The sequence below is a fragment of the Berghia stephanieae genome, chromosome 1 (genome assembly GCF_034508935.2).
Source record: "Berghia stephanieae isolate SIO BIC M18660-M18661 chromosome 1, UCSD_Bste_1.3, whole genome shotgun sequence".
Lineage (NCBI taxonomy): Eukaryota > Metazoa > Mollusca > Gastropoda > Nudibranchia > Aeolidiidae > Berghia > Berghia stephanieae.
This window is the reverse complement of record NC_088360.1, coordinates 120163731-120178469: the sequence shown is the minus strand read 5'-3', so window position 1 is coordinate 120178469 and position 14739 is coordinate 120163731. Positions and strand designations below refer to the sequence as shown.

Here is a 14739-nt window from a genome sequence, read left to right as displayed (position 1 = left end):
AAGCATAGGAGATCTAGCAATTGATGAACTTCACATATTATTCAACAATATATACAACACTGGGAAAATTCCAGAGCTCTGTAACTCTATTTTCATAGCAATACCAAAGAAAAGTGACTAAAATAGGCAAAATGGGTTTTTTCAATTTTTGACTTTTTAAGGTATTTTTCTATCATAAAATCGTACCTTTTTAATTAAAAACAGTCTTAAAGTATATAAATTTAATCTTTAAAGAGAGTATACACTGTTTTCACCCATTGAAAGAGGGATCATTTTGACGTTTGTTGACGACTCTTTAAGCTTAGCAAAAGGACGCCAATCTGGTAACCTATAACTTTTTTCTCAAAGGGGAACTCCATTCCTGCCTTCGCAATGCTATTTTTAGCCCATTGACCCCATCTTGTGGTCAAATTATAACCCCGAAAGAGGGTAGTCAAATTCCAATTACGTAAACAGAAGTAGGCCATTGCATAGTTACCAACGGAAAACCCCTTGAATCCTTCTCTCTCATTGGTCCTCGGGATCACATGGTCAATGGTCATAAGTTATGCAAAATGGCCGCTTACGCTGCACGATTGTTGTTAGAGTTGATGTTGCAAGAAATTCAAAATCTTGCTTCATTATAAACTGAATTTTATGAGATATTTTGTCAAATGAATAATTCAACTTGTTAGATTCGGCCGATAATTGTATTGAGCTCGTCAGAAGCGAGGAGATTGTGGTGTTGTGGGCGTGATCGTGCGCTTGCCTCGAATGATTCGCTGAACGAGTATTGACTGGAGATGGGAGGATGGAATGTGGGGATGAATAAAATAAAGATCTAGTGGATAGACAGATAGATATAGATGGTTACCAGGACGGGAGGACGAGATAAAATGAAAAGATTGACTATGGAATTAAAGGGATTGTTGGAGCAGGGAGGAGGCAGATAGAGAGAGGACGAGCGGTAAAGGAGGAGTGAGAGATAGAGAGAGAGAGAGAGAGAGAGAGAGAGAGAGGGGGGGGGGGGGGGGGGAAGACTAACAGAAAAGAGTTAATGGACAGACAATAGAAAGAGTAGCTATAGTGAATAGGACGAGACAAAATGAAGAGAGTGATATGTAGGAAAGAAGAGAGGAGAAGAGAAGTAGAGAGAGGGGAGAGAGAGAGAGGGGAGAGAGAGAGAGAGAGAGAGAGAGGAGAGAGAGAGGAGGAGAGAGAGAGTAGGAGAAGGGGAGGGGGAGGGGGGGGGGCTGAGGAGGATGTTGAAAAGGAAAGAGAAAAAAAACCGAGTGGGTGAGGACTCTTTCCTTTCTGAGTGCAAAGAGCTGTTACCACCACTCCCCCCCCCCCTCAATCCACGGCACCTCCCCCCCCCCCCCCCCCCCCCCCCCCCCCCCCGCCAATAGCTCAATCAAATTTGAACACATCGAATTAGTAAGAGAAATTATGGTTGAGTTGACACTATTTTCATTCCTTTGTTTCAAGTTTAAAGTGTTAGATTGTCTGACTTACTCACGGCCTTTCGGTTTTCAGTCAATCGACTGTAATGCCTCGGCTACTTTCGTCAGTTAATTTGTGAAGACTTTCCAGAATTGCCGATCTTGTGAAATAGTGCTGATATCACAGCTAACTTTAAATAAACATTGCACTGTTAAAATGGATAAAAGTATGAGTGCTATTTGTTGGGTTTAATTTTCAGTCGAGGGTCAATTCACAAAAATATCGTCATTACAAAAACGAGTGTTGTGTAAAAGCTGATGAACCAAATGAAATATAATTTTACACACATGTTAGTCACATGCTATATAAAACGCATGCCAAATTTCATTACGATAGCTGAAATATAACATGCCGTTGCTATGGTGATGTGTGTAAAATCTTTAAGTGTAAATTTCTCTGAATTTTGGATCTGAGATTAGCAGGAACCTCCCAATTTCAATCTTGTATAACTCAGCCAAAAAATATGATACATTAATGAAACAGGTATCAAATGAAAGAGAAAAGAATGATCTATTCAGAAATACCAAAAGGTCCAAATGTCCAAAATGTACCTTCCGGACCAAACCGTCGCGCGACGTCACATATATGCTGAGCAGTCACACGCTGAATCCAATCATAATCCCTAAGTAGAAAGTGAAAGGCTCAATATTCTCATTTACTATAATTTATAAAAGACGTTAAGGTCACCGCTTTCGATTAGTTCCCTTACCTGAACGCTAAAATAATATTAGACGAGAAAGCAGCGAGCATTCCCGGACCCGTGCCTGTAGTATCCAATGGATTTCCTGCAAACCCAATGGCTCCGGCAACAATGAATGGGAGGCTGAAAACGGCCAATGGGGTAAGAAGAGTTCCGACAAGCATGTACTGAACTATGGCACTGGACAAGGGTTCCATCATCTGCAACATGTAGCCTATATTACTATTACTCATCATCATCATCATCATCATCATCATCATCATCATCATGATCATCATCATCATCATCATCCTCATCATCATCATCATCATGATCATGATCATCATCATCATCATCATCATCATCATCATCATCATCATCATCATCATCATCATCATCATCATCATGATCATCATCATCATCATGATCATCATCATCATCATCATCATCATCATCATCATCATCATCATCATCATCATCATCATCATCACCATCATCATTATCACCATCATCATCATCATCATCATCATCATCATCATCATCATCATCATCATCATCATCATCATCATCATCATCATCATCATCACTAACAGCAACATCATTATAATTATTATCATCAATACTATCACATCAATTGTCATCACCCCCGTCATTGAAATACTTTAAAAATAACTACAACAGCAATGGCCAACATCAATAAAACAACAAAAGATTTTGTGTTAACACTGGGCAAGTGAATGTTGTATCACTACAGTAAATCAATGATATAAACATTAATTAAATAATTAATATTAAAACAAACATCACAGAACTAATATAACGATTTACTCTGTCGTCTCCTTTTACAACTATAATTGTTTTTTTGTCCAGTTGATTCATTAATTCATTCATTATTCATTAATATACCAACATCTGGGCTCGTTTTCATGAACGCGGACTGCCGCTTAGTCTCCGACTATATCTGACTTTAGTCAAGGAGTGAAACTTTCGGATTTTATGTGAGCTGACTAAACAAGTCCCAGAACTAAAATTACCGCACCATCAGACTAAGTTTGGACAAGTTTTGATCATTTGCTGAGGCAGGACTTCAACCTAAGTCTTAGACTAGTTACTAGGATACATCATTGCGTCGACAAGCTAGCAACTAATTTTAGACAGAGAGAGCTTCGATTCGGAAGAAAAATACGTCGGTTACGAATGACAGAGGCAAAAAGTGTCCTGATGCTATTGACACTGGCTATAAGATAAGTGCAGATCGTCGAAAGTACATATTTTTGTGAGTAAACACTAAAGAAAAACAACTGAATCTAATCGGCTCCCGAGTAGCGAGTGAACGGGAACGGAGACTCGAAATCTTTTTAAAAAAAATGATTAGAAAGTATAGTGGAGACAAACGTTATTCCGCTGGCATTGTAACTGACTGAAATAAAGTGATTCATCAGAATAAACTTTATCTTTTGTTTGCTTTTTTTCGTTTGGTTCATTTTTTTGGAGTTTCATTGAAACTTTCATTGGCCTAAATATAGAATTGACAGTCAACCATGGACATCATTGTCGTCTAACAGTCGAAAGTCAATATCACGTGATTTGATTCATCATGACAAAAGTAAGTCAAAATATGAGAAAGAACGAAATATTATCTATACCGGATGTGTTGCTAATTTCCTCTTTGAGGAAATCATTTGCATTGAAAGGATGAAGGAGGGTATCTTACCTGCTGTCGTGTATGAGAGAGCTTGATGTTACCCGCACAAAATAGTCGAATTAGTCACCGTTCTTACAACACCCACTTCTAGACAAGAGACTAGCTAGTAAGAGAGAAGAAAGCGTTCATGAAATTCGATTTTTTTTTAACGTCACTTGCTCCGCTTCGGCTTAAGAGTAGCAAGCCATTTACTAGACTTGTAAATAACTAAATCTAGTCCTCGATCATGAAAACGGGCCCTGGTGTTATCGTTCCTATTAGCTACGGCCTCTTCTGTTTTGTTTTGTCAAGCGAGGGTAAGTGTGGTCACTGAATGAACAAGCCAAACTCAGAATTTACTTTATCCTTACTTGTCCATGGGTAAGGCAATGTCTCATAATGAATACATTCGTGATTGAGTACCCAACCTAAATTCACGGCTGAAATTATACGAAGCTTAGTTATTATAAAAAATAAAAAGAAGAAGGCGCTTGAACAAAGGCTTCTATTTTAAAAAATATTAATGGCTTTCTTGAAAAAATAATTAAACGCTGTAAAGCGCACTGACCATGTTAAAACATTAAACATACGTACTTTATGCAAATGTAAATCTTAAAAAATAATAGTAATCAAAGGTTCAGAATTTCATTTTAGACACTAAAGGCTGGTAAATAATTAACCTATTAATAGGCGAAAAAGTGGATTTCCATATTTTTTATTATCAGTTTTACATAGAGTAATAATAGAACTCTCTCTTGCTTGTTACAAAATTACAAAGTATATCAAAGTCCGAGTGTAGACTACTGAAAAGTATTAGAAAAGGCAATAGAGAATTACTGCCCATTTAATTTTGGCAACACGAACATCATAAATCTCTCTTATTGATCACCATATTTGGTATATTATGTTCAAAGCAAGATATGTCTTGACATTACAAACCCACCTTGATGGCAAACGTTGATGACGAGAAGATGATAGCCATACTGACGTTGGTAGCCAGAGTAGCCAGGGAATGGAATACTTGAGAACGTCTTTTCTTGGATTTCTCAACTGTGTTAGCATTATCAAAAGAGACGATAAGGATGCAACAAACTGCAAAATGAACGAGTAAATAAGAGAGGGTCTTAAGATATCATTTTCTTTCTTTTCTTGTCCTGATAAATTCAGTAGATTCTAGAAAATAAAAGGAATGGAAACCCATTTACAAGTTTCCACCAATGGGTTAGCTATAAAGAAACGGAACACCTTTCGAGACAGAGGTTTATCTCAATCTATGCTCGACGAGGGTATAGTAAAGATTGCTCAAAACCATGTTCTAATACAATTCGCCTCAAAATATCTAGAGTAAGGTAATTAGACTTTGATCCTTTTACTTAATATGTTTTATATATATATCTCTCTCTCTCTCTCGATCTCTCTCTCTCTCTCTCACACACACACACACACACACACACACACACACTCTCTCTCTCTCTCTCTCTCTCTCTCTCTCTCTCTCTCTTTTTTTTTTCTCACATGCAAGCAACCCGGTGATTATATGAATACAAAACCTTGTTTCATACTTTGATGAAAAACCCTTAGCCACCTTTAGTCCATGCCAAACAGTCAAATCGGTCAGCCATACAGTGTGTGAGTATTTATTACAATATATTGGCTCAATAAATAGCATAAAGTGCCTAAACAATAACAGATCCCCAGGCGAAGATGAAATTCCCGCTGAATTGCTGAAATGCGGTACACTCTCCCTGGATCTGAGCATTGCAAACATAATGAACAAAACATTCTCAACACACAAAGACTGGGACATAAACAGCGGTGTCCTAATTACAATACAAAAACCAGGAAAAACGAAAGGACCCGTAAACAACCTGCGCCCAATAACATTACTGAATACCATAAGAAAAACACTGTCAACTATTGTCCTCAACAGAATTAGACCGAAAATAGAAAAATACCTATCACATAGCCAAAGCGGGTTTCGCCAAGACCGAAGCACATCGGACGTTGTATGGACACATAAATGGTTGGCAGCAAAGGCACTCAAAGAAAACATATCCATAACAATAACCGGAATCGATATGTCCGCAGCCTTTGATACGATCGACAGAGGAAAACTTTTGGAGATATTAACAGAAATAGTAGACGAAGACGAGCTCCGAATAATCCGATTTCTCCTCAGCAACACAAAGATACAACCAAGGATATACGGGGCCACAAAACAGACGCAGTTTGAAAGTAACATCGGGACCCCCAAGGAGATAGTCTGAGCCCGATTCTGTTCACAATATACTTAGAACACGCTCTGAAAGAAGTTCGAAAAGTCATTCCAAAACCAACGACTCATATTGAGAATGCAATCCCTAGAGAAATCGCCTATGCAGATGATGTCGATTTTATTGGATCAACACCAGCAAATATAGACATCATACAAAATACCCTCATGAAATATAACCTCCAAGTCAATGCCAATAAAACCGAATTTACAACAATATCGAGGAACAAAGAGGAATGGAAAAGAACAAAGAAAGTCGGCTCACTAATTGGAGACACCGAGGATGTACAAAGAAGAAAACAGCTATCAAACGCCGCACTCAGTAAACTCACCAATGTATGGATTAGAGGTGACAAAATAAAGAGAAAAACCAAACTGAAACTGTACCATGCTCTTGTAAAACCGGTACTTCTGTATAACTGCGGCACTTGGGCGTTGACAAAATCCGAAGAAGAACATCTGGATGCCTTCCATCGCACACAGCTAAGAAGGGTACTGGACATCAAATACCCCAAAAAGATCTCAAATGAATCACTCTATAAGATCACAAAAGAAAGACCAATCTCCCTTGACATTTTACAACAACGATGGCAACTTTTCGGTCACATACTACGCAGGGACAAAAACATACCAGCAAACCAAGCCATGTCGGGATACTTCCAAAAACACGGGAACCTTTTCAGAGGAAGACCGATCACAACACTCCCTGTGATCCTAAACAAAAACCTCACAACACTTGGACAAAGCATTAGTCTCATAACGGCAGGGGACCTTGAAAATCTGAGAACCCTAGCAGAGGACCGGCAATATTGGAGACACCTCACACAGGAAATACTGGAAACAGCCAAGGCGACCCGATCTTTCGGTCGAGACGCGAAAGGCATCTAAGTCAAGTAAGTCATTGGCTCACTGATGAGGGAATTGCATCGCGACACCTGACGACTCTAGTTATCAATCGCCTGTGTTGAAATTAATTGTGAAAGATGCTCAATATCAATTGGGCTGATTCGTAGCCTTCGTTAACTAAAAGCATGATATTAATCATAAAAATTCGTCATAAAAGAAGACAAAGATCATGGGAAAAAAAGTTAATTGTGAGTTGTAATCAATAGCTGAGCTAATGGAATCATTTTTTTCCTTGAGCACTTCTAACAGCTCACTTTTTACTTTCGTTTGGCGGTCATCGTCTTCTTTTGTGACATAATTTTTGGTCAGTATCAGGCCTACAGTTAACGAAGGCCACGGGTGATTGCATTGAGTGATAGGTAAGTACTTAAATTGGTTATGGGTCATCGGTTCAAAGTAATCAGCCGATAAAAGGGGTAAAATCCTTTTTTTAAAAAAACAAATCGAGAATTGATGCTATGCGTTTAGGTCAAATATTCACAACTTTCGCCAGCCGGATATAACGTACCATCACACAAAACTATGTCTAACCTTTAACATTTATAGTTTGATTCATTAAATTTAGTAAGAACGAATGATTAGAATGGCTGTCTAAAAACAAAAACAAAGAGCTTAGTGACATCAATTCCGTTCCTCTTATTTAATAGAATAGAACAATTGAAATGCTCATTCGAAGAGTTTTAGTAAAATACTCGATAACTGACGTAACTTTTAAACGTGTAAATATAAGCAATGCAATCAGAGTGATATTATTACTACGTGATCTTTTTCTCTCACATGGCCATATAAAGCGCTCTGTTACCTATTTCTTACAAATATTATTTTGTAGTTTTTATTTCAATAAAAAATTATTATGAATTATGACGGAGATATTTTTGAGTTGCTCCATATACATTTTGATATTTTCAATGATAAATATGGAGCAACTCAAAACGTCTTCGTCCTCGTCCTGTCGTGTTCAATCTGTGGGTTGTTTGATGCAAGCGATGGTTCACAGCGTACAACGTGTACCCTTGTAAAGAATATAGCTATTAAAACTGTCCCAACTATCGTGAGCCTCTGTCGTGTAATGGTAGCCCGTCTGACCGGTAATCAGGAGGTCTGAGGTTCAATCCCTAGTCGAGGTAGATTTTTCGGGATGTTTTCTTCTTCTTGTATTTTCCTTTCTTGCTTTGTCTGACACTTTTCATACACTTTTGTTCAGACCGTTATCTTGCACCAGTGCCTGCTCTCTAGCTAAGTTTGGCCAAGTTTTAGTCATTTTCTGAGGCCAGACTTAAAGCTTAGTCTGAGACTAGTTACTAGGATACATCATAGCGTTGGGTAGATAGCAGCTATTTTTAGAATGAGAGCTTTTATTTGGAAGGAAAATACTTCGGTTATGAATGACAGAGACAAAAAGTGTCCTGTTGCTATTGGCACTGGCTTAAAAAAACAAACAACCTGTAAGATAAGTGCAGATCGTCGAAGGTACACATTTTTGAGAGTAAAAACTAAACAAACACACACCAAACTAAATCTAATCGGCTGGCGAGTTGCGAGTGAATGGAGACTGGAGACTCAAAATCGAAGGGATTGTGTCCAAAAAAAAAAAAAAACCGATTAGAAAGTATTGTGAAGACAAAATTTACTCTGCTGGCATTGTAACTGGCTGAATTGTGATTAATCAGAACACACTTTCTGGTTTGTTCGTTCGTTCGTGCGTTTGTTTGTTTTTAGTTCAAATTCATTGGCCTACATAAAGAATTGACAGTCGACCATGGACATCATTGTCGTTTGATCAGTCGACAGTCAATATCACGTGATTTGATTGTTTGTTTTGTTGGTTTTCAATGGTTTTACGGCGCTTGCGACACATTAAGGTAATATCAGCGACAGTAAAAAAGGAAGAAAACGGGATAGTAAAAAGTTCTGGAATTACAATTAAAGCACACAAGAAAAGGTAAGACAAAGGAGCATTGATTCAAATAGGAAACAGATGTAGATTCCAAGAGCATTCTATCAAAGTAATTAGTTTGAGATCACCCAAAAGTCTCATCCACACACACGCACACTAAGAGGAATATATTCAGATATTTACAAATCATTAATAATACGTAAACAAAACATAATACAGTGCATAACAGAGAGATGATTTACAAGGGAAAAAAATATCATCTCCCAAAACTAAATATACATTTGACTGTGTTCCTCTCAGTCTGGATATCTGACCAGGGACAGGACAAAACCAAATAATCTCATTCCAAGACAAAGGCAGAAAGCATGTTGGAAAACAGATATAGGGGGATAGAAGACAACGTTAGTAGCGCCCTGCCCACTATGGGAGGTCAGGAACCGCCATCCAGTGATTTGATTCATAATGGCAAAAGTAAGTTCAAATATGAAACGGATCGAAATATTACCTTCACCGGATGTGTTGCAAAATTCCTCTTTGGAAATCTTTTGCGTTGAAAGTATGAATGCTGGTTTCTTACCTGCCATCGTGGACTAGGGAGCGTGGTGTTACCAACACAAAATAACAGAATTAGTCACCGTCCTTACAACGCCCACTTCTAGGCAAGAGACTAGCTAGTCAGAGACTAGAAAACGTTCATGAAATCCGAATTTTAGTCATTTGCTACGCTTAGGCTTAAGACTAAGAAGTCATTTACTAGACGTAAATAACTTAATCTAGTCCGCGTTCATGAAAACGGGCCGTGGCCCGTTTTTATGAAAACAGACGATCGTTTAGCCTCTGACTTTAGTCAAGGACTTGAAAAAATCGGATTTTATGTGAGCTGACCAAGCAAGTCCCAGACTAAAATCCCGACACCTTCGGACTAAGTTTGGCCAAGTTTTAATCATTTGCTGAGGCCGGACTTCAAGCTTAGTCTGAGACTAGTTACTTGGCTACATTATAGCGTTGACAAGATAGCAGCTATTTTTAGATTGAGAGAGCTTCGATTCGGAAGGAAAATACGTTGGTTACGAATGACAGAGGCAAAAAGTGTCCTGTTGCTATTGCCACTGGATTGAAAATACTGTAAGATAAGTGCAGATTGTCGAATAAATACATTTTTGTGAATAAAAAAGACCCCCAAAAACCCCGAATCTATTCGGGCAAGTGAGTTGCGAGTAAACTGAGACGCTAACTCAAAGTGTTCGCTTCAAAGAAGAAGAAGAAGAACAACAACAACAAAAAACAAACGATTACAAAGTATTGTGGAGACAAAAGTTATTCTGCTAGCATTGTAGCTGACATAAATAATGTGGGTCTTCAGAACACACTTTCTGTTTTTTGTTTGTTTGTTGTTGTTTTTTTTTTTTTTTTTTTTTTTTTTTGCTTCAATTTGTTTGAGTTTCAACGAAACTTTCATTGAAACATTGTAGTCTGATCAGTCGACAGTCAATATCACGTGATTTGATTCATCATGGCAAAATTACCTTCAAATTTGAAATGGAACGAAATATTACCTAGGCCGGGGTGGTGCTAATTTCCTTTTTGGAAATCTTTACGTTGCAAGTATGAAGGCTGGTGGTATCTTACCTGCCATCGTGTACTGGAGAGCTTGATGTTAGTAGCACAAAATACCCCAACCGTCCTCAAAACGCCCACTTCTAGGCAAGAGCCTAGCTAGTCAGAAACTAGAAACTGTTAATAAAATTCGATTTTTTAGTCACTTAGTCTGCTTAGGGTTAAGACTAGCAAGTCATTTACTCGTCTAGTAAATAACAAAATCTATTTCGCTTACATAAAATTGGCCCTGGATGGAGAGGATATGATTGGGAGCTTTAAAAAAGAGGTCTGAATGCCCATTCTAATCCAGATCATGTACATATTATGGTCTCTGTACAAATGAATCTTTCCTGGTCAGCTATTAAGATAAATAAGATAAATAGACGAAAGCGAAATAAGTAAAATAAAATTTATCTTATTCATCCTCAGATGAATTTAAAAAAAGAAAAAATATATCTAAAGAAAAATATCGAGATACCCAAGCGTCAGACGATGCACAGCGCCCCAATCGGGATAACGTTTCTTGTTCAAGGAATAAAAAGGAAATGAGATGCCGACAATGATGCTCGAACCTGTCTCCAGCTGGAAGCAAAATACTTTATCTAGTCGACCGTCAAGCCGAAATGTGCCTTCATGGACATAGACCGTTCTTTGATTTTATCTTTCCTCAACCACGTGGAACTGGAAACACATCGTTACTAAATATAGCGTATAAAAATAAGTAAGAATAAAGTGTCTATGGAATCAATGAAAGATTTTCAAACTTACTCAACTGGCATCCTGTGAGCAACAGCGCTGGTATGACTGGCCGTAAAACGAGATTTTCAGTGTGGTTCAAGTCACTCCATGTATTGAGAAATGTTTTTCCAAAATGATGACAAAGAAATGACGTCACTGTCCATGTCACGAAAACAAGTATATTGTATACTTTGTTGTTGAAATCATTCATTTTTATTACAATGCTATATTTGGTATTTCAACAATACAAGGAAACATCCAATTGCCTCAGCACTTTAACACAAATGATGACATTCAAAAGCTAAGAACACTTGTAATTGATAGAGATTTTTGGAAACAAATTACTAAATGGATACAAGAAACAGACTGACACATTCGAAGTAACACACACATTCACGACCTTCGAATACAACCACAAATTTGTGACCCGATTTCAACTTGAGATTGAAATTCATAACAATGCAAAAAAACTATATTAAATAATCACTTTTAAATATGTGGAAATCTTTTCCATTCCTAGTAAAAATTAGACTGTTAAACTTTGAGAAATTTGCTGCACCTTTGATGTAATTTACAAAATGATTCAAGAAATCTGTGAAGTACACTGCCATATTCTAAAAAAAAAAAAAAACAAACAAACAAAAAGTAAAAAAAAAATGGCCACAAAACTTGAGCTTTAAATAAGGATCGATTAAAATTAAAATGACCCCCATCATGTCAAAAACTCTAAAGCCTGAGACTTCCTTCTAGTTTGAGAGTTATTTTAACCGTTGGATATAATTTGAAGAACGAGTTTTCTGGTCAAAATAAAATATTTTCAGAGTAAGGGAGAACTTGAAGGATATTCTCCCAAAAGGTGTGGTTCGTTGATCTAGAATGTTCATTGAATTAGTAGAGAACGGTATGCAGTTAGGCTTAAACTAATGATAAATTCATTTATCAATTAATTGCTGTCTATTAATGAAGTGCTGTAAGCCATCAATATAATGCCAGCCTGCGTGTTCCCAAAGAATTATATCAGAAAAGTGGCTGCTAATCTGCCAACATACCTTGCCACTTAAATAGTTATGCTACCTTTATGAAATCTATTCATTTTCAGGACTTCGAAAAAAATTAAATCAGAAGGATTTCAAAAGAGTAACGGGTTTGATGTCTCGACTTTTCTTGCCTATTGTAGGTTTAACCTGACAATGCCCAAAAGTTACCTCGAAATACATGACGACAATCACCAAAAGAAAATGAAAACTGAGTTTCATTAAAGGTGCTCAAAGAAACAAATGACCCATTGGTTGAACTTATGAATACAACTCGCTTTTAGCTTTCCTTTGGTTGTCGTTGCCTTGTTGTGTGACGTAATTGTTTTGTCAGTTTCAGGCTATGAGTTTACAAAGGCTACGATATGATCTGTCCACCGTCTTATGCACGCATAATCAATAGTCCTATAGATAGTATGCAGATGACGTCACTCAGGTTTTGTTATTGTTTTTGCGATCCGCGTTTGTGAGTTGTTCTCACTAAACTGTATTAACCAGACTATAAAAGTTCATGGTTACACAGAGTTTGTGTGTTGGTCCGTTATACTTCCGGATGGCAATGTTGTGAACTCCTTGGCCAAGCGCATTCTATCTATAGACTTCCACTTGATTATTCATTTCATTATTGCTTTTGTCAGTGCGCAACATTTTATAGGACTGCGTTATTGTTCTTTTCAATATCTCCATTTTCAATATTATTAACTGATTAGCACAACTTTTCTTCTACAAAGAGTTAGCTTTATATACCACAGTAACCGGCGCGTCATATCGGGTGACAGATGTCGTTATGAAAGTTTTGATGTGAAATTGAAATACATAATATGTAGTTGCAAGTAATCTTTATGCGTGTTTGTTAGTGTGTTCATGTTGCACCGTATTGGTGGCAGGCAAAATCTCCATCCAATCTGAGCACATATATTTACAGTCCAGCGTCGGAACTGGAGCTGAGAGTAAGAATTTGTCTTATCAGTATTAATGAAACGAATGCCTTTATGGTTACTGAAGTTGCATATCATAAAATTCATTCTACTTCATCTTTTGACTTTATTGAAGTTTGAAGGATTAAGGCACGCGTGCAATACTTTTGAATAAAAAATATAACTCTGTTCGTACTAAAAGGCCCTCCCGGTTTTACATGTCTTTCAATCAAAGAACAAGAAAAAAAGGAGGAGGGATGCGTGCAATGCCTCTCCAATGGTCAAACCGACAGGGGTCTTTGACTCGTAGCAGTGACATAAATGATAATAGTATTTTTAGCAGAAGTAGTGGATAGTTATTGTCACAGTAAAGATTGTTCACAATTATCTTATTAAATTTTATTTTATTAAGAACTGAATTCATCTCACTCCAGTTATATTTCGGTAGGCTTAGATAAACTTTACCTTCTAATATTAGATCGTCTTTCCTTTTATAGCCTTCCCTCGAATTAATTTCTAATTAGTGAATACTTTTCGTTCTACATTCTGTCACGTAGCCACTTATTATAAAAGCTGATAGGTCTAACATTTGACACTCACTTTCTCTCCACAATCTATGCCGGACGGCCAGTCACTCTATTCCTATATATATATTGTAAGATTTTTATCTTTTGGGACTTTGTAGATATTATATCTACACCATTAAGACGCCGGAGCTTTTAACTTTGATTGTATAATCTTCAAGGATCAAACCCAAGCCCGCTGTACTACATTATAACTCCTTACCAGTTGCCTGGAAGTGGAATTTTACGAGTCCAATCCTGTTATCAGAGGAATAGATCATCCAAGCCCATCAACTGCCTGGAAACGTAAACTTATGAACCTGACATATTATTATAAGTTACGTAAAATATTCATATCTCTATTTGTAACTGCCACGATCACTGTTTATCTCTTTTAATTAAATTTCATCATCATTTTTATTTCATTGTAAACAAATCGTTAATTGTTTTTCATTTATAGTAACTAGTAAATTCTGGGGCCTCATTCTACATATATTTTATGCATAGTCGAGTAGCTCTTTACTCACTTGAGACCATGACATTTTGGAGGGGACACATATAAAGAATTGAATTTATTTAGTTACTTATATCTATTTCATCTAACTTTAAAGTTTAAATTGTAAAACTCTTAATTGCCCCACTTGATCATATTTTAATTGAACTCCCTATTTACAGGATTAATTTTTTTTTTTTTTCTTTTCATTTCTTCATTTAAATGGAATAGCAATTTATCCATTCATTCTTTCATTCAAATTGAATAGCATTTTATTGATTCATTCCTTCATCCATTTATTCATTTATAAATCATTCATCCATTCATTGTTCATTCATTTATTTATTCATTCATTCATTCATTCATTCATCCATTCATTCGTTTATTCACTCATTTATCCAATCATTCATACATTTATTCCTCCCTTCATTCTTTCATTCATACATTATCCATTCATTCATTCATCTATTCACTC

General features: G+C 36.9%; 1 protein-coding gene across 1 annotated transcript in view; it reads right to left on the bottom strand.

Annotated features, from left to right (window-relative positions):
- The window catches only part of LOC144962930 (uncharacterized), a 26212-nt gene extending 14645 nt beyond the window's left edge, over positions 1 to 11567 (bottom strand). The window contains exons 1-3 of the mRNA XM_078896339.1: positions 11288 to 11567; positions 4789 to 4937; positions 2192 to 2382 (exon numbers count right to left, since the gene is read on the bottom strand). Of these exons, the coding sequence (XP_078752465.1) occupies positions 2192 to 2382; positions 4789 to 4937; positions 11288 to 11468 (521 nt within the window). The 5' untranslated portion in view covers positions 11469 to 11567. The remainder of the gene's footprint in view (positions 1 to 2191; positions 2383 to 4788; positions 4938 to 11287) is intronic.
- Positions 11568 to 14739: the final 3172 nt, after the last annotated feature.